Genomic DNA, 26,762 nt, shown 5'->3' with positions numbered 1-26,762 from the left:
GCCTATAATCCTAGCTACTCAGGAGGCTGAGGTAAAGAGGACTGTAGGTGAAAGCCAGTGCAGGCAGAAAAGTCCAAGTAACCAAAAAAAATGCCAGGATAAACCATTAGTTGTGAGCAGAAAAGCCAAGAGAGAATGTGAATGAAGTTCTGAACTTGAAGCCCCAATACCAGCACATACAAAAAATTATAGTCTTGGAGGGGATGGGAAGATGGCTCAGTGGTAGAGCGCTTGCTTTGCATGCCTGAGGCCCTGGGTTCGATTCCTCAGCACCACATAAGCAAAAAGAAAAAAAAGCCGCAAGTGGCGCTGTGGCTCAAGTGGTAGAGCGCTAGCCTTGAGCTGAAGAGCTGAGGGACAGCGCCCAGGCCCAGAGTTCAGGCCCCATGACTGGACCCCCCCCCCAAAAAAATAAGTGTATACCACTGAGCTTCCTTCCCAACCCCAAGAAATGCTGATTTTTACATATTTGCTCAAATGAGCGTAAAGACCTAAGTTTTTAAAGACAAGGTCTCCCTATGGAGTCCAGACTGACCTTTTAACTCTTGATCCACATGCCTCAGTGCAGTGAGGGTTACAGATATGTGTATGGTATTCTGAGTGCTAGGATTACAATTACATGCCATTGTGTCCAGCTCGTAAATATCCAATTTCATAGTTACCCAAAACAAAAGCTTGGTAAGAGGAGAACTGAAGTTATGTGTTTAAAATACAAGCAAGCCATGGAGCTGGGAAGGTGGCTCAGTGGTAGAGTGCTTGCCTTGCATGCATGAGGCCCTGGGTTTGATTCCTCAGTACCACATAAGCAGAAAAAGCCAGAAGTGGCGCATGGCTCAAGCAGTAGGGCACTAGCCTTGAGCTGAGGGACAGCACCTAGGCCCAGAGTTCAGGCCCCATGACTGGGAAAAAAAATAAAAATAAAAAACAAGTAAGCCAGACACCAATGGCTCATGTCTGGAATCCTACTCAGGAGACTGGGATCTGTATGGTGGTCGAAAGCCATCCCTGGCAGAAGAGTCCCAGTGCAATTCTCATTTCCAATTAACTACTCAAAAACCAGAAGCAGCACTGTGGCTTAAAGTGGTAGTGGTAGAGTGCTAGCCTTGAGAAAAAGAGCTCAAGGGCAGCATCTAAGCCCTGAGTTCAAGGCCCAGGATCAACAAAACAGAAAAAAACAAGTAAACCAGAAATCTCTTATTTTGTCATAAAAATAACCATGTTAGCCCAGAATTTCCAAACAGAAATCAATTTTGGGTCAATATAATAGTGCCAATACCATATGAACTTCAATGAGCATTTAAGAATGTAACCCTGGTTACTTCTCTCAGAGAGATGCAGTGCTGCTTTGCTTCACAAGTCCTCTTAGGTGAGTCTCTCAACGGATCCCTGTCACATTTCATAGCTTTATCTGAGGAAAAAAAACAAAGGTAATGGCTTGAAAAACATAGATAGGAAAAGGACATAAAAAGAAGTACAACAGAAACAACTGTTATAAAAAATGCTTTAGCATTAAACTTCACTTGGAAGGATTAAAAGTTAAAAACTGTCAGGTGCTGGTGGCTCACACCTCTAATCTTAGCTATCAGGAGGCTGAGTTATGAAGATAGCAGTTCCAAGCCAGCTGGGGCAGAAAAGCCCCCACAAGACTATTATCTACAAATAATCACCGAAATACTGGAAGTTGAGCTGTGACTCTAAAAGTGGTAGAATGGAGGCCTTGAGCAAAAGAGCTCAGGGAGTTCAAGCCCCACAACAGACAGACAGACAGACAGACACACAGACACACAGACACAGACACACACACACAAAACAACCAGAGTTATAAAAGTTCCCACACACACGTGGTTAAGAATGAAACAGCATTTGTTTCCTCAAATGCCACAGGCTGTATTTTCCAATGAAGGCCACAACTTTGTGTGTAACACTCAAGCTCTTCTGACTCCCACTGGCAGAAACAAACCCAAGTGCTGCTACAGGTCACAAATATGCCATGTGCACAACCTGCTCTCTCCAGTGCACACTGTGTTGTGCTGTGAGGAACCCAAGCAGCCTCAGTGAATGGCTGCTGTGGGTGCTCTGGGTGACAGCCCCTAGAGAAGGGCTCCTGTGGTATCTGTTCTCAGCTGCTGACTACACACAACACTACAAGATGGTCACAGGTTCTCACCCCTGCATGGGGGGAGCTGTGTGCTACAAAGAATATAACTGATTGCCAACTAGAATTATGTCAGTCATGGATTCAGAACCTCAACTGTGATTACCCCCTCTCCTTTTCTGTGCAGATACTGAAGCTTGAATTCAAGCCATTACCCTCTCCCTTAGCATTTTTGCTCAACACTGGGGGGCTCTACCATTCTGAGCCATGCCTCCACTTTGGACTTTTGTGTATTTGCCAGTCCTGAATCTTGAACTCAGGGACAAGGCGCTGTTCCTGAGCTTTCCCTGCAACCCCAAGGTTAGTTACCATTTGAGCTATACCTTCAAGCTTTTGGGTGGTTAAGTGGAAATAAGTGTCTCATGGACTCTTTGCTGCATAGATAACAGACTCACATATTTGTCTGCTTAGGCTGGCTTGGAGCCACTGGTGATCTTTTTTTTTTTTTTTTCAACTATGCTCAAGGAGTCAATCGACTTGATGAGATCACTAATTCCAGATACAATCTGCTAAAACTCTCACAGGATGAAATGGACAATCTAGGTAAGACAAGATGTTTTGTAAAATCAGAACCAATAATTCACAACCTTCCAAAACAGGTCCAGGTGGGTTCACTGGTAAGTTCAACCTAACACTAAAGAAAAAAATGTAGGGGCTGGGAAGGTAGCTCAGTGGTAGAGCGCTTGCCTTGCATGCATGAGACCCTGGGTTCGATTCCTCAGCACCACATAAGCAAAAAGAAAAAAGCCAGAAGTGGCACTGTGGCTCAGGTGGTAGAGCGCTAGCCTTGAGCTGAAGAGCTGAGGGACAGCGTCCAGGCCCAGAGTTCAGGCCCCACGACTGGACCCAAAAAAAAAAAAAGAAAAAAATGTAGCAATTTTCCATGGTTTTCCAAAAGATGGAGTAGGATATTTCCTGATTTGTTCTATGAAAGTAGGATTAACTAATCAATACTCAAACTAGAAAAAGACAATAGAAGAAACTCAGACTAACCCTGCCATGAGCACAGATGTGAAACTTTTTTGACAAAACACTGGCACATCAAATGCAACCATATGGGGCTGGGAAGGTGGCTCAGTGATAGAGTGCTTGCCTCGCATGCATGAAGCTTTGGGTTCGATTCCTCAGCACCACATAAGCAAAAAAAGCCAGAAATGGAGCTGTGGCTCAAGTGGTAGAGCGCTAGCTTTGAGCTAAAGAGCTGTGGGCCAGCGCCCAGGCCCAGAGTTCAGGCCCCACGACTGGCAAAAAAAAAAAAGCCAAGCATGCATGCAAAGATACCGTCAAACAAATGAGAAGACAAGCCATAGACTAGAAGAAATATTTGTAAAAGACAAATGTGGCTAGGTGTTGATGGCTCACACCTGCAATCCTAGCTACTCAGATCACAGAAGCCAGCCTGGGCAGAAAAGTCTATGAGACTCTTTTTTTGTGTGTGTGTGTGAAAATACCGTACAGAGGGGTTACAATTACATGGGCAAGGTAATGAGTATATTTCTTATCAAGTATTGTTGTCTCCTCCTTTGTTTCTCCTTCCCATCCCTTCCCATCTCCCACCCCCACATTCCCCCTACCCCCTGCCAAAGTTGTAAAGTTCGTTTTTCAACATAACGACTTGTACATCTCATTGTTGCAATGGGTCCACCAGTATCCCTATTTAAACAATTTGTTTTTTCCTTCCCCTCCACAAATTATACCAACATCAAATACAGTGAAAACAGGGGTTATACCATGGGGGAGGGACATACAAAGCAACAAAGAAATCATCTAATATATTAGAAACAATAGCAACAAAGGAAAAACATTTGAGTCCTTAACCTGGGGATCATTTTGCTTATCAACTTATCTGACCACTTCTGCTTGTCTCAGACATATACTAGTTATTGCAAATACTAGTTATTGCATGGGACCTATGTTTCTTTGGGCCTGGCTTACTTCACTTAATATATTTTTTTCCAAGTCTTTCCTTTTCCTAACAAATGGGGCGATGTCATTCTTTATGATGGAGGCATAGAATATGGTATATATACCACATTTTCTTCATCCATTCATCTACTGAGGGGCATCTGGGTTGGTTCCATATCTTAGCTATAGTAAATAATGATGCAATAATGCTGGTAGCTTTAGTATGGTCTTGTTGGTGATCATTGGGGTAAATGCCCAAAAGTGGGATTTCTGGGTCATAGGGAAGCTCTATGTGGAGTCTTTTGAGGAACCTCCATAATACTTTTTTTTTGGGGGGTCTGGTTGTGGGGCCTGAACTCTGGGCTTGGGCTCTGTCCCTCAGCTCTTCAGCTCAAGGCTAGCACTCTAACACTTGAGCCACAGCACCGCTTCCGGCTTTTTTCTTTTTGCTTATGTGGTGCTGAGGAATTGAACCCAGGGCCTCATGCATGCAAGGCAAGTGCTCTACCACTGAGCTACCTTCCCAGCCCCCTCCATACTACTTTCCAAAGTGGTTGAACAAGTTTATATTGCCACCAACAATGCAGTAGGGTTCCCTTCTGTACACATCCCCTCCAGCATCTATTGTTTAATTAGAGTTCTTGATTATAGCCATTTAACTTGGGTGAGGTGGTAGCTCAATGTTGTTTTGATATACATTTCTTTTATGGCTAGAGAGGTTGAGCATTTCTTCATGTGTCTATTGGCCATCCTTCTTTCCTCTTCAGAGAAGTTTCTCTTTAGCCCACTTATTTATTGGGCAGTTGTTTCTTTGAGGATTTGATGTTGGGGGATTTAAATTTTTGAGTTCCAGGTATATTTTAGGTATGAGACCCTTATCTCCAATAAACTACTGTGAAATAGTCAGAAGTGGCATCACGGCTCAAGTGGTAGAGTGCTAGCTAGCCTTTAGCAAAAAGCAGCTTGGGGACAGCACCTAGGCCCCGAGTTCAAGTCTCAGCACCGCCCCTTCCCCCAAAAAAATCTGAAAAAAAATTATTAACCAAAAAATACAAGAACCTTTAAAATTCAACAATAAGAGAACCAAGAGTATAGCTCAAACAAAAGAGCTATGAGCCATCAGCACCTGGCTCATACTTTTATTCTAAGACAAGACATTGCCAGGTTGTCCAGACTGGCCACAAGCATGCCATTCTTCTGCCTCCACCTCCCAAGTAGGTGGGTTGACAGGTGTGCAGTGCCTTTTGTGTCCTTTTTGTGTATGCTTGCATCAGAGCCTCTCATTCTCACTTAGCTCTCTTGTTCATACTTGGTATACTACCATTTGAGCCACACCTCTAGACCAACATTTTACTGGTTAATGGGAGATGGGAGTCTTGAGGATTTTTCTGCCTATTCTGGCAGAAATCACAATCTTCCAGTTCTTAGCCTCCTGAATAGGTAGGATTACAAATTCGAGAACCAGCACCTAAGTTCTTCACATTATAGTCAAATATTAAGTACAAACTACAGGATAATCACTGTTAGCATAAACTGATTTCATTGATTTTTTTTTAAATCAGTCCTGGGGCTTGAACTCTGGGCCTGGGCGCTGTCCCTCAACTCTTCAGCTCAAAGCTAGTGCCATACCTCTTGAGCCACAGCACCACTTCTGTCTTTTTCTGTTTATGTGGTGCTGAAAAATCAAACCTAGGGCCTCATGCATGCGAGGCAAGCACTCTACCACTGAGCCACCTTCCCAGCCCTTCCTTAATTTTTTTTTTTTTTTGGTCAGTCGTGGGGCTTGAACTCTGGGCTTGGGCACTGTCCCAGCACTCTTCAGCTCAAGGTGAACGCTCTACCACTTGAGCCACAGCGCCACTTCTGGTTTTCTAGTGGTTTATTGGAGACAAGAGTCTCATGGACTTTTCTGCCCTGGCTGGCTTTGAACCATGATCCTCAGATCTCAGCCTCCTAAGTAGCTAGGATTACAGGCGAGAGCCACCGGAGCCAGGCCATTAAATTTTTTTAAAGGCAGGAATAAGCCCTTCTAAGCAATATTTATATTCTTTAGATGGTTCCATGGCTGGTTTGAGAGGTGAAGCATGACCACACCCTAGATGTATGTGTGTATGTGTGTGTGCACGTATGTGCACACCTGCTCATACTATACATACAGCATTATTGTCTGCTGCTTGGAAAATAAACCAAAGATGTAGGACTCACCCAGCATCACAGCAGTTGGCCCTCGCTCACCAGCAACATCCTTGCACCATGAATGTGGGAGAGATTGTGCCAGAAAATTGAGACCATGTGAATCTGAAAAGAATCAACTCCAAAGTTAAAACCTAAGATGGAACTAAAACAAAAATTTAAGCTGGCTGGTTTACTACCCCTACTCTTGCCTTAGCGTACAGAAGAGACCTAACAAGGAAGCTAAAATCTAAAATAGGAAAGAACAGTGTAAATTTCTTTCCACAGTCCCTGACTAACTCTTCTCATATTTTTATGTTAAGTATCATTTGCTATCAATAGCTCTAAAGAGTGCTTAAAACTGTAAATATTCAAAACTATATTCTCTTAAATTATCTTTAAACTCTAAACATTTGGACTGCTTGAAAATGTAACTCAATATTAATAGGAAATTGATTTTTTTCCCCTGGCTTCATAAAGACAAATTGTAGCAGCTTTAGAATCTCAAAACCTGTCACAGGCTCATTAGAATCCAAGGGATCATTAAACACCACTTAGGGCTTGGAATAGGGAAGGGCTTGGCAACCACTTCTGTCCATGTACCAGGGCAAGAAGTTAAGACAATGGTGACCCACTCACTCTTCATTGCCTGAAAGTCTTTTCCTTGCCAAAGCATTGGCCACAGAGTAAACGCTGGATTGGAAAGGGATGTGGACTTTATACTGAGTGCTGGTTTCTCCAAAGAATCACGCTTTTTATTCTGCATAGGTGACACGTAATAAGCAAAGTTCTTTGCCACCAAGTCATCATTCACACAAACCTGTAAAATGTGAAACATTTCAGAGATAACAGGACAAGTGTAGTCAGGGGACTGGCAAGTGTACCAAACTTAGCTAGAACTCTATTTTCAGAAAAATTGTTTTACATGATATGATTTGATAGAAACATATCTTGTCTCCAGTCTAGTATTGGTCAACTAAATACGTCTTACCAGCTGCTTGTCAAGAAAATAGCAAGAGTCTGAATGAAAGACTAATGGAAAGCTAAAGCGACCTGGCTGGCAGAGATCTGCTAGGAGGGAGATCACTAATGATAAAAGAGAAACTACTAGGGCTGGGAAGGTGGCTCAGTGGTAGAGCATTTGCCTTGCATGCCTGAGGCCCTGGGTTCAATTCCTCAGCACCACATAAGCAAAAAGAAAAAAGCCAGAAGTGGCGCTGTGGCTTAAGTAGTAGAACGCTAGCCTTGAGCTGAAGAGCTGGGGGACAGCGCCCAGGCCCAGAGTTCAGGCCCCATGACCGGACCCCCCCCCAAAAAAAGAGAAACTACTAAATTATATTTTATCAAACTTGAAACTTTGCTGAACTGAGAAATCGTCCTGAAATCCATCTCACAGGGCAAGAGCTACAGCACACAGTTGATATCTGAATGCTTTATAATACAAATTACATACAAGAAAATCTAGGGGTTAAAAACAGCACTAACACTATAGCAAATGAAAGTATTTACAAAAAAAGTCTTAACATTTTACAAACATCACTATAGTTACATATTCTTGTCCAATACAAATTTTTTTTTGGGGGGTGGGGGGTCCGGTCGTGGGGCCTGAACTCTGGACCTGGGCGCTGTCCCTCAGCTCTTCAGCTCAAAGCTAGCACTCTACCACTTGAGCCACAGCACAACTTCCGGCTTTTTTCTTTTTGCTTATGTGATGCTGGGGAATTGAACCCAGGGCCTCAGGCATGCAAGGCAAGCGCTCTACCACTGAGCCACCTTCCCAGTCCCATTACAAAATATTTTTAGGTAGTACTACATTTTTTGTTTTTTGTTTTTTTCTGTCGGTCATGGGGCTTGAACTCTGGGTTTGGGCACTGTCCCTGTGCTCTTCAGCTCAAGCCGAGCACTCTACTGCTTGAGCTACAGAGACACTTCCAGTTTTCTAGTGCTTTATTGGAGATAAGTCTCATGGAGTTTCCTGCCCTGGCTGGCTTTGAACCATGATCCTCAGATCTCAGCCTCCTGAGTAGCCAGGATTATAGGTGTGAGCCATTGGCGCCCAGCAGTAGTACTAGGTTTGAATAAGGCATTATGCTTGCTAGACAGGCATACTACCACTTGAGCCAGCCCCTACTCCTTTTTACTTTTAGTTTCCAGATAAGAGTTTTTGCCTGGGGCCATCATATACCAAGATCCTTCTATTCACATCTCTCATATACCTAGTGCCCAGCTTTTTTGGTTGAGATGAAATGTTGCTAACTTTAGCCCAGACTGGCCTTGAACCATAATCTTCCATCCCTCTGCCTCTTGAGTAGCCAGGATAAAAGTGTGAGCTATCTTAATGAATGCTGAAGTAATTGTTTTAAGTAATCAAAAGAGGAAGTGTAGTTCAGTGTTAGAACCTTTTCCTAATGTGTGATAGGCCCTGGTTTCATCTGCCAGCACAACAAATAAATAAGTTCAAAGAAGAAACTGGCTAATTTGTAAGCCAGACCTTGAAAGATTAAGATATTTCTAGGGCTGGGAAGGTGGCTCAATGGTAGAGTGCTTGCCTCCCATGCATGAGGCCCTGGTTCAATTCCTCAGCACCAAACAAACAGAAAAAGCTGAAGTGATACTGTGGCTCAAGCAGTAGAGTGCTAGCTTTGAGCTGAAGAGCTGAGGGACAGCACCCAGGCTCAGACTTCAGGTCCCATGACCGACAAAAAAAAAAAAAAAAAAGATTTCTATCATGTGTGAACTTTCTGTTCATTAAAGTAAAACCTCAAGTAATTTTAATATTTAAAAAATACAAGGATCTCACCTTTTCATTTTTTATTGTTGCATAGAGGTAAACCTCGAAAGCATCTTCTTCCACAGCACATAATTTGGCCTCAACCTGAGTAGCTGCTAAATGAAAGCACAAATGAGCTTATATTAAAAACGTAATTGAGGCCAGGCACTGCAGTCTAACATCTGTAATCCTAACTACTCAGAAAGCTGAGATCTGGAGGATCACAGTTTGGGGTCAACCTAGGCAAAAAACTCCCCTAGACTCTAGCTCCAAAATAACTAGCTAAATGCCAGGCTGGAGGCATGGCGTAGCTGATAACAGTGCCAGCAGTAATGGAAAAAGCTGAAAGGCCAAGTTCAAACCTCAACACACATATATGTGCATATACACACTATGGCATCATGATGATTTCCAACTACTCAATCTCTGCTAACTATGTATTCACCCGCACCAAAAAGGCCAGCAACGACTGTGAGCAGGACAGGCTCTCAGCAGAGGGCAGATGGAGTGGACAAGCCATGGAAACAACTCTCCTAACTGGAGTAAGCCTCCACTTTTTGTCCATCAGCAGCATCTCTACTACTACTCTATAAATGCCTCAACACTGGGGTCTTCTCTTCTTCCCCGGCGACACTCAAATCCAAATTCTCGGGCATACTGTTTCCACTGAGTGCCCCTTTGCCCTCAATGTGCCAGCAAGAGTGACCTATTGGTCACCTAATGACCAAACAGCGGCTCTGCTAAGTGGACTGCCGCACACTGCACCGAGCCCTTTGTACGCCTCTCTGTGCTTCACCATCATCGCAGTGCTCCAGGCAAGAACTGGTGGTGAGCCTACACAGAAAGGGGCAGGCAGAACCTGACCTCAGGCCACCGGCCTCTTCCTCACCTGTGATGGTCTCAAAAGAGCTCAACCCCAATCCTGACCACCACTTCCCAGCTCATAGCATCTGCTTTTCCCTACAAAAAGAAACTAGGCTTTTTCTTGACTCTTGCCTTAATACACATATCTGCATCCTTTTAGATTTGTGTGTGAGTATACACATACACACACACACACACACACACACACACACACACGCATGCACACTGCTATTGGGTCTTGAACTCAAGGTTGGGTCTTGAACTCAAGGCTTGGGTATTATCCTTTAGCTTTTTTGCACGAGGCTGGTGCTAGATCACTTGAGCCACAGCTCCACTTTTGGCTTCTTGCTGGTTAACTGGAGATCAAGAGTCTCACAGACTTTCCTGCCTCGATTGGCTTTGAACCTCAGTGTTCAGATCTCAGTCTCCTAAGGAGCTAGAATTTCAGGTGTGAGACACCTGGCCCCTTTAAGCTTTTTTTTTTTTTTTGCCAGTCCTGGGCTTGAACTCAGGGCCTAAGTACTGTCCCTGAGCTTCTGCTCAAGGCTAGCACTCTACCACTTGAGCCACAGCGCCACTTCCAGCCTTTTCTGTTTATGTGGTAGTGAGGAATTGAACCCAGAGCTTCATGCATGCTAGGCAAGCACTCTACCACTAAGCCACCTTCCCAGCTACCTTTTAAGCTAAGAGACAAGGGTTATTACTACATAGGGTTCCTTTTACATAACCAGACTATACAAATTTAACACAACTTTTCTGATTTCAGCTGACAATGACTGGTGTCCAGATCTACCTGTAGTAGCAAGAACACAGGGACTGTAATACTTAGCATGGAAGTGGCTCTAAGAAACATGGAGCCATTAGGAGGAGGGTGTAAAGACTCAGGTAAGAGTCTGACAGATAAAAATCTCAGCTGGTACATCCTAAACTTCTTGCCAGCAGATAGGAAGCCCACAATGGGTGTCAGGTCAAAGTAGGCAGTAGTGAACACAGCTGGTCTTACCTCTTAGAACACTCTGGAAGTACTGAATAGCTGCACTGTCCCACTTCTTGGCAGGGCTGAAACAGTAGACAGACGCAACGCAACTTTATTCAATAAAATTCCTGGCTAGTGCACTAACATCATCTGGCAGACAAGACACTGGGTGTCTCTGCTATTCCCTAGCAGAGTCATGAGCCGGTTAGCAGACAGTATGCTCAGGGCTGCTCTGTGGGGGAAGACTCTCGCACTGCAGAGACTCGAGACACACAAACCCTGCTGACATGACCCAGCAAGAACACTGTCCCCGGAGTTACCAAGTGTCCAGAACTAAAGTATGAAAACTACAACCATGAAAAACACTAAAAAACTAAAAGGAAAGGTACACATATTGGTAAATGGCTTCAATATAGCTTTGTAAACTAATTTTACAAATGAAATAGTATTACAAAGTTTTCATGAAACGCTCCACAGCTGGGCAAAATGGCACAAGCCTATAATTCCAGCTAGTTGGGAGATGGAAACAGTAAGATCACAATCCTAGCCAAGTCAGTGTGAGACTTTACCTGAAAACAAACTAAAAAAAAAACAAAACCAAAAAAAACGGGCTGGGCACCTGTGGCTCACGCCTGTAATCCTAACTACTCAGAAGACTGAGGAGATCTGAGGATCATGGTTCAAAGCCAGCCTGGGCAGGCAAGTCCATGAGATTCTTATCTCCAATAAACCACTAGAAAACCGGAAGTGGCCACATGATCACCACCACCACCAACAACAAAAATGGTTCTCATAGACTTTCTTACCTGGGTTGGCTTCAAAATGCAATTCTCAAATCTCAGCCTCCTGAGTAACTAGGGTTACAAGTGTGAGCTACCAGTACCCAGCTGGAAGTTCAGTCTTGGTAAGACCACACGGCCTCTTATGAGGGTGGCATGGGGCTAGAGAGGAATGCAATCAACATTCATTCTTTTTTGGGAGGTGGGGTGGGGAGGAAACAGTCTATGTTTCCTGATTTGGTCAGGGTTTCCTATGCCCAAGAGACACCCACACAGCTGGGACTACTAGTGCTGGCTACTGTGCTTGGCTGTTTTTTTTTATGATCTATGAACTTACGTCTTATGGTTTTCTTTACAGTGAATTCACTACTTTTTGCAAATTTAAAAAACAGACAAAAGCACAGAACTCAGTTCTCCTCCAGTAATAGGGTTGCTCAGGTATCCCATGGCCCAGGGGCAAGTTTGACACCCACAGACCCAGAATTCACCTCCTGCCTCCTACAAAAGACAGGCCAATTGTCAGTTCAGACCTTGTACAGAGCAAGTGGTTTCAAATGAACACCACACACTTCTCAGGGTTCACCAAGTCAAAAAGCAATACTTACACAATTTGTGCACTGTCTTCACAGAGGTCAATGTGCAATGTAACAGGTTTTGTGCAGTAAAGTCTGAACTTTTTGGCTCTATATGGAAGCTTCATGAAAGATTCTACTGCAACTCTGATACTTAAAAGGCAGAAAAGATTATTATAAGATTATTATAAACAAAAATTAGACACAAATTCATTTAACTATACCTATATTATTAATATATTTAATGTAAAAACACACAGAAAGCCAGGTGGCTGGTGGCCCACATTTGTAATCTGAGCTACTCAGAGAGCTAATATGTTAAGGTTCATGGTTCAAAGCCAGCCAGGGCACTAAAGTCCATGAGACTTATCTCCAATTAACCAGCAAAAAGCCAGAAGTGGAAGTGTACCTAGAGGTAGAGCATCAGCCTTAAGGAGAAAAATAAAAACAAGGAAGCAAGAGTATGAGGCCCTGAATTCAAGCTCCAGTTCATGCATGTATGCATACATTCATACACGCACACAACACAACATTTAAGCTAGTAGCATGACTCAAGTAGTAGAGAGCCAGCTTACAAGCATGAAGCCAAGTTCAAACCACAGTACAAAACAACATTTACAGAGTGGAAGGCAACATAAATACATACATACTTTTTAGATTTTACTGGTATAAACTTGGCAAAATCCACAAGGAAGCACTCTGCCAGATAATGGTCTGTTGAAGAAATTATTGACTTAATAATGGCCCTGCACCAGCACTTCAGCTCCTGACAGTAGACCACGCAAACCTAAAAGAGGAAAAGTAAAGCTTTCTTTTCTACGGTCAATGTAAAAATCTCTATAGTCATAATGAGAGAACTAAAAGTTTCTTTCAAAACTGCTTTGGGGCCAGGCGCCAGTGGCTCATGTCTGTAATCCTAGCTACTCAGGAGGTTGAGATCTGAGGATCACAGTTCAAAGCCAGCCCGGGCAAGGGAAGTCCATGAGACTCTTATCTCCAATAAACCACTAGAAAACTGGAAGTGGTGCTGTGGCTCAAGCAGTAGAAAGATAACACCCATGCCTAGAGTTCAAGCCCCACAACCGACCAAAAACAAACAAACAAACAAACTGCTTTGGAGCTAGCGCCAGTGGCTCACGCCTGTAATCCTAGCTACTCTGGAGAATAAGATGTGAGGATCATGGTTCAAAGGCAGCCTGGGCAGGAAAGTCCCTGAGACTCTTATCTCCAATCAACCACCAGAAAACCGGAAGTGGAGCTGTGGCTCAAGAGGTAGAACATTCGCCTTGAGCTGAACAGCTGAGGGACAGCGCCAGAGTTCAAGCCCCATGGCTGACACAAAACAAAAGAAACAAAAAAAAAAACCCACAACACTTTGGAAGCCCAGAGCTGGGGTCTAACAAGAGCTCAATATGGCTGGAAGCACCCAGGCAGGAAGTAATGAGACTCTTGTCTATAGTTAGCCATCAAAAAAAAACAGATGTCGAACTATGGCTTAAGTGGTGAAATATAGCCCTGAACAAAAAAGCACTTTCCACAAACTATTCTGAATCTTTTTTTTTTTTTTTTGGTCCGGTCGTGGGGTCTGAACTCTGGGCCTCGGCACTGTCCCTCAGCTCTTCAGCTCAAGGCTAGCACTCTACCGCTTGAGCCACAGCACCACTTCCAGCTTTTTTCTTTTTGCTTATGTGGTGCTAAGGAATCAAACCCAGGGCCTCATACATGCAAGACAAGCACTCTACCACTGAGCCACCTTTCCAGCCCCTCTATTTTGAATCTTAAAACAGTCTAAGAACCTAGCTCCAAAGTAATGATTAAAAGCGACTAAATATTCGAAAAACTTTCATCTTTTTTTGTTGTTGATGGTCATGAGGCTTGAACTCAAGGTCTAGGCACAATCCCTGAACTCTTTCGCTCAAGGCTAGCATTCTATGACTTTGAACCACAGATCCACTTCCAGTTTTTCTGGTGGTTCATTGGAAATATGAGTCTTACAGCCTTTTCTGCCCAGACTGGCTTTGAATCCTGTTCCTCAGATCTCAGCCTCTTGCGATTACAGACCTAAGCCAACAGCACCCAGCACTTTCTTCATCTTAAGTGCACAATATTCTACGTTTTGAATAGTGTTTCAAGGCCGTTATTACCAGGCAAGGTGATGCGTGTTTGTAGTATAAGGACTTGAAAGGATGAATCAGAAGAATCTCAATTTCAATGTCAGCCAGAACTACACAGTAAGACCCTGTCTCAAATAACAACTAACTGTAAAGAAACAGTGACTAAATCACAATCAGATTCATACCTGTCCTTCTTCCAAGATCAATGGTTTTATTTCTATATCCTGACACATGTGGTCATAGAAATCATTCATGGCGCTATTTAATTTCTGATAGTCGACTTCATTATCTGAAAAGTTCCCAGATCCTTTGATAATAACCCAGAAACAACCTGGATCTTCAACCTGTAAAGTGTTTAAAATGAAAATAATGCATGATTTAACAGTGAAATTATGAAATAATAAACCTTAGAATGACAAAACTCTTAAGTCCAGTGATCAAAACTCTAAAGTCTGGGGGCTGGGAAGGTGGCTCAGTGGTAGAGTGCTTGCCTTGCATGCTCAAAGCCCTGGGTTCGATTCCTCAGCACCACATAAGCAAAAAGAAAAAAAAAGCCGGAAGTGGCGCTATGGCTCAAGTGGTAGAGCGCTAGCCTTGAGCTGAAGAGCTGAGGGACAGCGCCCAGGCCCAGAGTTCAGGCTCCAGGACTGGCAAAACAAACAAAAAAAAGCCCTCTAAAGTCTCAGAGTCAGCTTGCTGATTAAGTCCCTACCCTGGGTCCCCTGTTGGCAAAAATCTGTTAAATTTCTATTTCCCCATATATTGTTTTCCTGGTGTGATGTACAAAGTCCTACCCTAGTTGCTACAATCTACATTGTTCTGACTCTCCCCCAATTCCTATAGTCCACATACTTCTTCTTGGAATTGGCCCTACTCCCATAGTCCATGTAATGTGACCCATGTGACTGGCCCCTAAAATTCTGTTTAAATTCCACTCACCCATGTCTACTGCTGCTGCTTCCATTCCTGCTTGGAGCAGCCCAGCAGGTCTGTCACCCAATAAAGCCTTGAGCCAGTATAGGTTGCTCGCTTCTCATTACTTACCTCCTGGTGCTGAAACCCAGCAATAGTTTGGGTTTGGATGATCCCACTATAGGGGTTGATTGGCCCCTGGCCCTCCTCCCAAACACCTCCTCAGACTTCTGCATGCTCATGATTAGATCTGCAAGGGTGAGCACTGACCTCCTGTTTCTACGCACCTCCCTGCCAACTTTCACTCCATTCTCCAAAGACCAGGTGCCTGGCCAGGAAATGCTCGGTTGACTTGTCTCACTGGGTAATGACACCTTGCGCCATTGTCTTAACTCTACTAGGAATTCTTCTGTGCTCCCAAGGATGCCAGAGCGACAGAAAATTCCTCTACCAGGATCTCAATTGCCATCCACCGCTTAAAATGGGGACCTCTCAATCTAAACTGCCTCAAAACACCCTTTGGGCTGTCTCTTGGCTAATCTCCATGAACAGGGTCCCTTGGACATTAATAAACCCAAGTGACTCATTTTCTATTGTAATGTGGCATGGCTTCGATATCAATTGGACAATGGGTCTTGATATCCTTTAATATCCTCACAGACCTGGATAACTTCTGTCATTGACGTGGCAAAAAATCCCTTATACTCGGTGTTTTGTTTTGTTTTTCCTATTTCTGATCTCATCCCTCTCTTTGCGAATCCTGTAGTACTCTTTAAATCCTTTGAGCTCATTCACGACCTACACTTCCTCACACCCCTTCTCCCTGATGCAGACTTGCTGTTCAAACCCCACTGACCACTGCCCTCCTCCACATTCCCCAACCAACTCCTCATCTTGAGCTCCTCCTCCCTCTCTTACACTCTACCAACCCCCACCTTCTTCTATTCCTGCCACCCCTTTCTCTCTGCCATCTCTCTCTCTCTACCTCACACCCATTACTGCACTGCCCATCAATCATCTGTGGTGACACCAGCCCACCTCTTTCCCTTTCAGGAGATGGCTGGCTCTAAAGGCATTGTTCATGTTCACATTCCTTTCTCCCTCTCTGACCTGTCCCAAATAGAAGTTTAAATACCTTAATCTAAAATCTGTTGATCAGGAAGCTGTACCTCACTCCAACCCAGGGTGAAATTACCAGCCTGATCACCCCCATCTGATTCTTAGGGATGACATGGCCCTCTACCTCTTCTATAGACTGGACTGGACTGCTTGCAAGTCTGTCCAACTATGACAAATTGAGGGAGGTAATTCAGTGTCCCAACAAGACTCCCAGTAAATTTCTGAGCTGTGTGGCAGACACCCTCCAGCGCTTCACCCACATTGAATCCATTCCCATGGGCATGGCTCTCTTCCATTCCTATTTTATTTCTCAGTCCTCCCCCAATATGAGAAAAAAAAAACAACTAAAGCTTGAGGAAAGCCCCAACACCCCTCATCGGGGACTCCTTCCTTCTGTGGCCTCCTCCCCCTCTACATGCTCACAGACTCCCTTTACATACTTAAAAGCCAAAAAGACTCTTTACTATACAATCAAGTCTGGCCACATTACAATACTCGCAGAGCTGGACAATTCCTACCAACACAATGGTAAATGGTCGAAGTTTCCATATGTTCAGGCTTTCTTGGTTCTCCTTGCTCATCCTCTGTCTCTCTCTCTAAGCAAACTCTCTCTGTTAACCTTCACCCCTGTACCTCCAAGGCCTGTGTGGCATGGATGGGGGTGGGCATAAGCCTAGTCTTTTTTGTCTTGTAAATGTAGCAGGAGCAGTTCAATCTCAATTTAGAAGTGCTACCTCCTTTCCTGCTTGGAGCAGCCCAGCAGGTCTGTACCCTAAGAAAGCCTGTGGCTTACCTCTCATAAAACAAATTGTTTTATGCCAGACCTGGGCCATCACCTTTTTTTCAAGAGTAGCACTCTACCACTTGAGCCACAATTCTACTTCTGGCTTTTTACTGGTCAGCTAGACATAAGAATCTCACAAACTTTCCTGCCTGGGATGGCTTCAAACCACAATCCTCAGACCTCAGTTTCCTGAGTAGCAAGGATTATAGGTGTGAGCTACCAGTGTCTGGCCAAATGAATTGACAGTCCCCCTTGTCAAAGGTAATATTCTAAAGCATTTTAAGGAATGATGCGTAATTCTCAAATATGTCTTATAACTCGAAAAGCAGATGTCCTTGTTCTTCTGTATTAGGAAAAAATATATTAATATATAAAAGGTTCAGAATATTTTAATTAAGGGGAAATAAATATATATATATAGGGGCTGGGAAGGTGGCTCAGTGGTAGAGTGCTTGCCTTGCATGCATGAGGCCCTGGGTTCGATTCCTCAGCACCACATAAGCAGAAAAAGCTGGAAGTGGCGCTTTGGCTCAAGTGGTAGGGCGCTAGCCTTGAGCTGAAGAGCTGAGGGACAGTGCTCAGGCCCAGAGTTCAGGCCCCATGACCGACAAAAAAAAAAAAAAAAATATATATATATATATATAATCTGCTAATATTAAAATTTTGGCAGATACACCAAAATACTTATGAATTATTATCTATGGGAAAAAGAAATGGTGAACAGAGGAAAAAGTTAGAATTCCCTGAATGTAGCTTGTTATGTATTACTGTTATTAGAAACCAAAATATTCATTGTTAGAAGTGAATATATAAAAGTTAAAATTAAAAGTATTTTTGAAAAAAATTATTGACCTCTGTACAGTATTTTTACAATAAAAAATATAAAAAATTATTGATTAGGGGCTGGGAAGGTGGCTCAGTGGTAGAGTGCTTGCCTTGCATGCATGAGGCCTTGGGTCCAATTCCTCAGCACCACATAAGCAGAAAAAGCAGGAAGTGGCGCTGTGGCTCAAGTGGTACAGCACTAGCCTTGAGCTGAAGAGCTGAGGGACAGTGGCCAGGCCCAGAGTTCAAGCTCCACGACTGACAAAAAAATAAATAAAAATCATTGACTGCCTGGCATTATAGGTCATGCCTGTAAACACAGCTAATTAACAAGACACTATCTTCACCAATAAGAAGCTAGGTGTGGTGGCACACATCCATTGTCCCAGCTATATATAAATGTAAAAAGAAGAATCTCAATGCAGGATGGCCTCAGAATATTGTCTCAAGGTGTGGAGCACAGATGGTCAGTATTAAAGTGTGATTTTTTTTTGGTTGGTCCTGGGACTTGAACTCTGGGCCTGGGCACTGTCCCTCAGCTATTCAGCTCAAGGCTAGCACTCTACCACTTGAGCCACAGGGTCACTTCTGGTTTTCTGGTGGTTCATTGGAAAGTCTCAAGGGGGGGAGGGACGGTTGAGAAGTGGCTCAGTGGTAGAGTACTTGCCTCCCATACATGAGGCCCTGGGTTCGATTCCTCAGCACCACATAAATACAAAAAGCTGGAAGTGGCGCTGTGGCTCAAGTGGTAGAGTGCTGCCTTGAGCAGAAGAGCTGAAGGACAGTGCCCAGGCCCAGAGTTCAGGGCCCACAACAGACAAAAACAAAAACTAACCAAACAAGCAAACAAAAAACACAAGAGTCTTATGGACATTCTTGCCTGAGCTGGCTTCGACTGCGATCCTCAGATCTCAGCCTCCTGAGTAGCTAGGATTACAGGCTTGAGCCACCTGCACCTGGCTGAAGTGTGATTTTTTTTTTAAAGGGATTGACACATCTGTTTCCCAATCACCCCAGCTTCTTTGCTAGATCTTAACTCCTTCCTCCAAAACGTAGGACGATACCAGTAGGGCAGAGACCTTGGGGAAAGGGTGTGTTTGGGGAAAGGCCCAAGTCACCTCCATCCTGCCCAAGGAGTCAAGTTCCGAGGGGCCTGGAACAGGAGTCCGGGCAGTGCTCTGCTGGAGTCAACTATTAGGAAGGCTTAGGAAATAACGTTCATCCCTGGGCATAAGACACAGCTGTCTTCCTATTTCTGAGAAATCACCTGGGAATTGGCCCCAAATCGCTCGTCCACCCTCAAACTCACATTCCTGGCTTGTCTGAAATCAAGACTCTGCGCCTGAGAAGGCCCTCAAGCCCGTTCCACGGGGGTCCCGGTCCCTCTCCCCGACCGCAGCGCCAGATCGCCAGCCGCCCCCACCCCCGCCATCCCTCGCCCCCCCTTCCCCTTCCCCACCTGCCATCCCCAGGGGGCCCCCTTCCCACAGCCCCCCCGCACCTCCAGCCCCCACCCCGCCACCCGTCGGGGTCCGCCCCTTTCCCTGCCCTCCCCACTCACCTTCAGCACCAGGATCTCCAGCATCTTGACCGAGGCGCCTGCGGCCCACGGCCCCTCGCCCTGGATGACCCCCAGCACCCGGCCCCTGCCCGCTCCCGGCAGTCCACCGGCTGCGCCCACCCACACTCGGGCCTGGCCTCGTCCTAGAGTCTGGCACGTGCACGCCGTGCCGCAGGCCGAGGACGCCGCCGCCGCCATGCCTCCTCCGGGACCACGTGCTCCGCCCTGCAACCCGACGCCGCCCTCCCGCTCGGGCTCCTCCCGCTCGGGCTCCTGACCGCCACCCCCCGGCCTCGGCCTGCACCACGTGCCTGTAGACACCCCCAGCCCGCGTCCCCAACGGTCCACCCCGCCACCCACGCCCGCGCAGGCGTCGAGGCCTGGGGAAAGCACGTGGAGTTAACTGCCCCAACAACGGCCGGGCACGCCGCCCCGCTGCCTGCCGGGGTGGAGCGCCCCAGAAAAGCCAGGGAACCGCAGGGAAGAGGTGGGCGCAACCGGAAGGGGCGTGGCAAGGCGAAGGGGCGTGGCGAAGCTAGGGGTGTGGCGAAGCGAGGGGGCGTGGCGAAGCGAAGGGGCGGGGAATGACACGAGTGGAGATGGCAGGGAATGGCTGACATTTCCAGGAAGGGCGTGGTGTTATGAAGGGGCGGGGAATGGCTGTCATTACTGGAAGGGGCGTGGCAACATGAGGGGGGTTGAGACTACAGGAAGGGGTTGGAATAATAGGAAAGGGCGGGCGGAGCATGACCAGAAGGGTCGAGAAGGAGTTTGCACATCCTGGTTCAAAGCTAGCCTAGGCAGACAAATCCCTGAGTCTCATCTCCAACTAGCCAGCAAAAAGCTAGAAGTGGAGGTGTGGCTCAAGTGGTAAAGGGCCAGTCTTGGGCAAAAAAAAAGCTGAGAATCTTAACACCGCCTGGAGTTCAAGCCCCAATACCAGCAAAAGAAAAAAAAAAGTAAGCATCAGTTACCATGTTTTGCAAATAACCTGTGCTTGAAGCCTTTGCCAGGCTGTAGTATAGATTTGTGGGTACACCTCAGGACAGCACAGCTGTAGAAGACGTTAAGTCCACCTGTCGGCTGACATTGGGCTAACAAGGCCTTGAACCCAATCAAGGCACATGGCAAAGATGAGCTCACCTGGAAGCTTCAGACCCTGTTAGAAAGTGAGTGAACAACAAACTAGTGCCAGAGTTCCCCAGTCCCAAAGAACATGAGTACAACTTCCCAGCTCAACATATATGAGTATATATATTGTGCTGTAGGGGCTTGAACTCAGCGTCTGGCTGCTATCCCTTAGCATTTCTGCTCAAAGGTATTTGAACCATAGCTTCACTTCTGGCTTTTTATTGGTTCATTAAGAAATAAGAACGTTGATGGGCTGGGAAGGTGGCTCAGTGGTAGAGCGCTTGCCTTGCATGCATCAGGCCCTGGGTTCGATTCCTCAGCATCACATAAGCCGAAAAAAAAAAGCCGGAAGTGGCGCTGTGGCTCAAGTGGTAGAGTGTTAGCCTTGAGCTGAAGAGCTGAGGGACAGTGCCCAGGCCCAGAGTTCAGGCACCACGACCGGACCCAAAAAAAAAAAAAGAAATAAGAACGTTGAATCTGTCTGTCTAGGGCGCCTTCGAACCTCAATCTCCAGATCTCAGCCTCCTGAGAAGCTAAGATAATAGGTGTGAGCCACCAGCACCCCTTTGCTATGGGTGGTTCACCTGTGGCAGGCTATTTAGCTGCACCCCTGGCCTCCTTCCACTAGGTAGTGGTAGCATTTCTTCCATTTTTGTGACAACTAAGTTTCCAGACAACCAAAGTCCCCAACTCAGTGTCCAGGCTGAGAACCACTGCTCCAGATATATTCCGCTAATCAGAAATACATAGAAGTTTTATTTTATCATCTTTATTAGTAGCAAAATCAAGACATTTCAAGAAAAAATAAATTCACTGTACATATAATTTACCCAAAGACCTTAAAATAGAATCAGTACATTCATAATTTTTCCCATCTTTCTTTGACAACGAAATTATTCCAAAGCCATTATTCCAAAGTAGTTTGTATCTATAAACTTAGCTGTATGGGAGGCTGTTATCAGTAGGCCCAAGGGTCAAGGACAGCCTGGCCCTAAAAGCTCAAGAGATTCCCTTCTTAACTGAAAGCTGGGTGAAGCTGCTCACACCTGTCTTCCCAAGCTATGTGGGAAGCTAAGGTCAAAGGACCTCAGTCCCAACCCTGCTTAAGAAGAAAAATCCACAAGATTCCATGTTCACAGGAAAGATGACATGTACCCAGGATCCCAGCAATATGGGATCAAAGATCAGGCACATGCCTGGGTGGAAATGGGAGACTCTCTCCTTAAAATAGCCATTGAAAAACCAGGGACAGGGGCGTAGCCAGCAATATTGTACCAGCCTAGCTAGTTTAAACCCCTTCAGTACCAACAATGAACTACATGGTCATGGTGGTACATGCCTGTAATCCCAGCACTCAGGAACCTGAGGCAGGAATATTTGGATTTTGAAGCCAGTCTGGGCTACCTAAGTGAGACCACCTTAAAAAAAAAAAAGTTAATGGAAGTGAAAATTTTTTGATTAATCTGGAAAACATAAACTTCATTTAGTTCCATTCTAACTTCTACTTATTCATTACCTGCCTCTTCAGAGCATAAAAGTTAATGGTTTTTACAGGGCTTTATATTTAAAATATTAAGTTACCAGGTGCCAGTGGCTCACCCCTATAAATCCTAGTTACTCACTGAGCTCTAAGGATCACAGTTTGAAACTAACCCTGGAAGTAAAGTCCATCAGATTCTTATCTCCAATGAACCACCAAAGAAGCTGAAAGTTGAGCTGAAGCTCCAGTGGTAGTGCTAGCTTTGAGCCAAAAAACTCAGAAGAGTTCAAGCCCAGGACTGGCACAAGAAAGAAAAAAAAAGTGGGAACCACTGTGATTATTTTCTTATTCTGGTCATAAATTAATACTTTATAAACTTTACTCCCATGATACACTACAGGTGAAAGAATAAGGAAAGCACCACAATAAACTAAATTAAGAAACTACATTCTAATTTTTGTAGATATAGAGTTCCTTAGAATTTTTCAATCAAGTTTATTAGCACAGCTGAAGTAGGCAACACTCTACAAACGGCTTTTATTTACTATGTAGTTCTTAGGATAAATATGTTTAGACTTTGGCTGGATAGTCACATGGAGGCTATAAAGATAGTTACTATGTATTACTATTCGGTGAAATTTCTTGCCTTCTTTCATGATTTCTTCAGTTGTTTTATCAGTAGACATATAATTGTCTACAAAGTATGAATCTTCTATATACAGTTCATCTCCTGAAAAATAAATTTTTTTTTAAAAAAAGCATTAATTCCTTAGAATTGAAATTCTATTTCCCCACAGTCAAGTTTGAACTCAAGACTTCAGGCCTCAAGTTAGGTGAGGACTCTACAATTTAAGCCACATATCCAGCCTTTTTTTTTGCCTGTTCTGGGGCTTGAACTCAGGGCCTGAGCACAGTCCCTGAGCTGCTTTTGTTCAAGGATGGTGTTCTACCACTTGAACCACAGTGCCACTTCCAGCTTTTTCTGTTTATGAAGGCTGCATGCATGCTAGGCATGCTAGGCTAAATGACATTCCCACCCCCAATATCCAGACTTTATAAAATGTTATTTTGTATATCACCATCCCAGTATATTTAGTGACATATAAACCAATATTTGTATGTATTTTGTGTATTTGGGAACTGAATTACTTGTTAAACAACACTAAGTTCAACTTCTTTCTTGGACTTTTTCATATCTCTACCTTCTAGCCAAGTGTTTTCTTTAGGCACATAAAGATATATGACTGACCCAATGCCATTAGCTCATGCCTATAACCCTAGCTACTCTGTAGGTTGAGATATGAGGATTATAGTCCAAAGCCAGCCACAGCAAAAAGTAAGACAGCGAGAACTGAGGTATAGCTCAAGTAGAGCACCTCCTTGAGCAAAAAAGCTAAGTGTCATCGCCCAGACCCTGGGTTCACGCCCCAGTATTGGCATCAAAGCAATAACAATTACTGGTGCTCTGTTATTTACCCGGAAAAAGCCTGATGGTAGAGTCAGCAGTTTCCAGTGTGATGGGCATCCATGTTTCAGGCTCCTCCAATGCATGATCCAAACAAAATTTATGTAAGGCAGAAAAGGAGGTGAAGTTTGCAAGTCTTCTTATTTCATAGAACTGTGGACAGGCCAACCAAACATTTTTGGAAAGGAAATTTTCAGTTGCCTCTGATGGAGATAACCACTGTGGGAGATAAAGGGTCAGCTTGGTCAGATTTATTTCATTGACATTGTTAGGTTTGGGAGATGAAGTTTACTGGCAGACATAACATTAATTCCTTGAAGTATCTTACAAAATCTTCCTAAAGCCAGGCCCCGGTGGCTCATGCATGTAATCCTAGCTTACTCAGGAGGCTGAGACCTGAGGATCGCAGTTCAAAGCCAGCACAGGCAGGAAAGTCCGTGAAACTCTCTCTCTTTTTTTTTTTTTTGGTCGGTCATGGGGCCTGAACTCTGGGCCTGGGTGCTGTCCTTCAGCTCTTCAGCTGTAGACTAGCACTCTACCACTTGAGCCTCAGCCCCACTTCCAGCTTTTTCTGCTTATGTGGTGCTGAGGAATCGAACCCAGGGCCTCATGCATATAAGGCAAGCTACCACTGAGCCACCTTCCCAGCCCCTGTGAAACTCTTATGTCCAATAAACCACCAGAAAACCAGAAGTGGTTCTGTGGCTCAAGTGATAGAGTGCTAGTCTTGAGCTGAAGAGCTGAGGAACAGCGCCCAGGCACAGAGTGCAAATCCCATGACTGACAAAAAAAAAAAAAAATCTAGGCAGAAGAATTGCTTCAGTATAGGAGACTAGCTTACACAACACAATGAGATTAAGCCTTTTTGGAGGGAGGGGGGGAGAGGGGAAAGGGAAGTGGGTGGTGGTATTGGGATTTGAACTTGGGGCCTGAATGCTGTCTTTAGTCTTTTTACTCAAAGCTAGCATCTACCTTTTCAGCCCCAGATCCACTTCTAGCCTTTCAATGGTTTATTAAAGGCAAGAGACTCAAGATTCTCAAATCTCAGCCTCCAAAGTTAAATAGGATTATTGGTATGAGCCACCACCTCAACTTTCATTCTAGTCTTTTTCATTTATTTTATGCCCATCCTGGGGGCTGTCCCTGAGGTTCTTTTGTCCAAGGCTAGTGCTCTACCACCTTTGGCTTGTTGGAGGTTAATTGGAGCTGAGAGTCTCACAAGCCAGGCAACCGTGGTTCACATCTGTAATCCCAGCTACTCAGGAGGCCCAGATGTGAGGATCGAGGTTCAAAGCCAGCTAGGGCAGGAAACTCTGAGAGACTCTTATCTCCAATAAACCACTAGAAAACCGGAAGTGGCGCTGTGGCTCAAGTGGTAGAGTGCTCGCTTTGAGCTGTAGAGCTGAGGGACAGCACCCACGCCCAGAGTTCAAGCCCCACGACCAAAAAAAAAAGTCTCACAGACTTTCCTGCCTGGGCTGGCTTTGAACCAAGATCCTCAGATTTCAGCCTCCTGAGTAGCTAGGATTACAGGTGTGAACCACCAGTACCCAGCAAGACTTGATCTTACTATCTAACCAAGGGTGGTCCCAAACTCATGATCCTCCTGCCTCAGCCTCTAGAGTGCTGGGATGACAGATGTGCACTAGCAAATCTGACTTTGTGGGTGACAAAACTTAAAGATGCTGAAAGAAACCAGTAGAGAAAGTGACACTGTGGCTCAAGTAGTAGAGTGCTAGCCTTGAGCACAAAGAGGCTCAGGGACAGCACCCAGGCCCTGAGTTAAAAAGCTCCAGGAAGTTGGGTGCTGGTGGCTCACGCCTGTAATCCTAGCTACTCTGGGCTAGGATCTGAGGATTGCAGTTCAAAGCCAGCCCAGGCAGTAAAGTCAATAAACCACTCAGAAAACCAGAAGTGGTACTGTGGCTCAAGTGGTAGAGCACTCGCCTTGAGCTGAAGAGCTGACAGTCCGAATTCAGGAGAAGTAAAAAAAAAAAAAAAAAAGTCCCAAAACTAACAGAAAAACAGCAAAACAAAACAAATGTAACATGTATATTGCCAGGTGCTAGTGATTCATGCCTGTAATCCTAGCTACTCAAGAGACTGAGATGTGAGGATCATGGCTTGAAGCCAGCTGGTGCAGAAAAGTGGTGCTGTGGCTTATGGTAGAGTACTAGCCTTAGGCACAAAGGAACTTAGAGAGACAGCACCAAGGCCAGCCTGGCTGGCTTTAAACCAGGATTCTCAGATCTCAGTCTACTGAGTAGTTAGGATTATAGGTGTGAGGCACCAGTACCCAGCTTTTCAGTTTTTTTTTTTGGTTGGCTGTGGGGCCTGAACTCTGGGCCTTGGCACTGTCCCTCAGCTCTTCAGCTCAAGGCTAACGCTCTACCACTAGTGCCACAGGGCCACTTCTGGCTTTTTCTGCTTATGTGGTGCTGAGAAATCCAATCCAGGGCCTCATGCATGCAAGGCAAGTACTTTACCACTAAGCCATCTCCCCAGCTCTCAGTCTATTCTTTTTTCTTTTTGGTGATGGTGATGGGGCTTGAACTCTGGGCTTGGGCTCTTCAGTTCAAGGTGAGAGCTCTACACAGCGCCACTTCCGGTTTTCGAGGAGGGGGAGGGGATTATTGGAGATAAGAGTCTCACCGGCTTTCCTGCCTGGACTGGCTTTTAACCCAGATCCTCCGAGCTCAGCCTCCTGAGTAGTTAGGATTACAGGCGTGAGCCACGGCGCCCGGCTCCTCAGTCTATTCTTAAGAACTTGGTTTTTGAGACATTAGCCCTGAGAACCAATAAATGAATAGGACAGATCCCCAAAGCTTGGGCTTGGAGAGCTCTTCAGCAGCAAAAGCAAATGGCCACAGGAAAAAAATGGAAAAGGGAAAAAAATAAAATAAAGATCTGTGCCCTGAAAGAGAAGTCCCCCAACATTCTTCCTGTTTATTCTTCCAGAATGACCCATAGCCGCCCCAAATTATCACATCCCAGTTGACACAAACTGATCAATTTTTAGAGCCAATCTGAAATTAGTGTAGTCAATCATGGCCAATCGGTCTGCCAAGTGAATCCCTTAAATAACAGATTGGAGGGCTGGGAAGGTGGCTCAGTGGTAGAGCGCTTGCCTTGCATGCCTGCGGCCCTGGGTTCGATTCCTCAGCACCACATAAGCAAA

General features: G+C 45.0%; 2 protein-coding genes across 2 annotated transcripts in view; both read right to left on the bottom strand.

Annotated features, from left to right (window-relative positions):
* The window catches only part of Tdrd12 (tudor domain containing 12), a 50,116-nt gene extending 30,584 nt beyond the window's left edge, over window positions 1-19,532 (bottom strand). The window contains exons 1-9 of the mRNA XM_013026354.1: window positions 19,509-19,532; window positions 14,493-14,651; window positions 12,844-12,980; window positions 12,227-12,346; window positions 10,870-10,925; window positions 9,033-9,118; window positions 6,872-7,052; window positions 6,266-6,358; window positions 1,311-1,408 (exon numbers count right to left, since the gene is read on the bottom strand). Coding sequence (XP_012881808.1) covers window positions 1,311-1,408; window positions 6,266-6,358; window positions 6,872-7,052; window positions 9,033-9,118; window positions 10,870-10,925; window positions 12,227-12,346; window positions 12,844-12,980; window positions 14,493-14,651; window positions 19,509-19,532 — 954 coding nt within the window. The remainder of the gene's footprint in view (window positions 1-1,310; window positions 1,409-6,265; window positions 6,359-6,871; window positions 7,053-9,032; window positions 9,119-10,869; window positions 10,926-12,226; window positions 12,347-12,843; window positions 12,981-14,492; window positions 14,652-19,508) is intronic.
* A 7,060-nt stretch (window positions 19,533-26,592) lies between these two features.
* Window positions 26,593-26,762, bottom strand: part of Nudt19 (nudix (nucleoside diphosphate linked moiety X)-type motif 19) — a 2,036-nt gene continuing 1,866 nt past the window's right edge. Inside the window, exon 2 of the mRNA XM_013026156.1 lies at window positions 26,593-26,610. Within this exon, the coding sequence (XP_012881610.1) occupies window positions 26,593-26,610 (18 nt within the window). The remainder of the gene's footprint in view (window positions 26,611-26,762) is intronic.

Source organism: Dipodomys ordii, unplaced genomic scaffold (assembly GCF_000151885.1).
Source record: "Dipodomys ordii isolate 6190 unplaced genomic scaffold, Dord_2.0 Scaffold92, whole genome shotgun sequence".
Taxonomy (NCBI): Eukaryota; Metazoa; Chordata; class Mammalia; order Rodentia; family Heteromyidae; genus Dipodomys; species Dipodomys ordii.
Note: the sequence above shows the minus strand (reverse complement) of the source record. Positions and strands in the feature narration are given on the sequence as shown.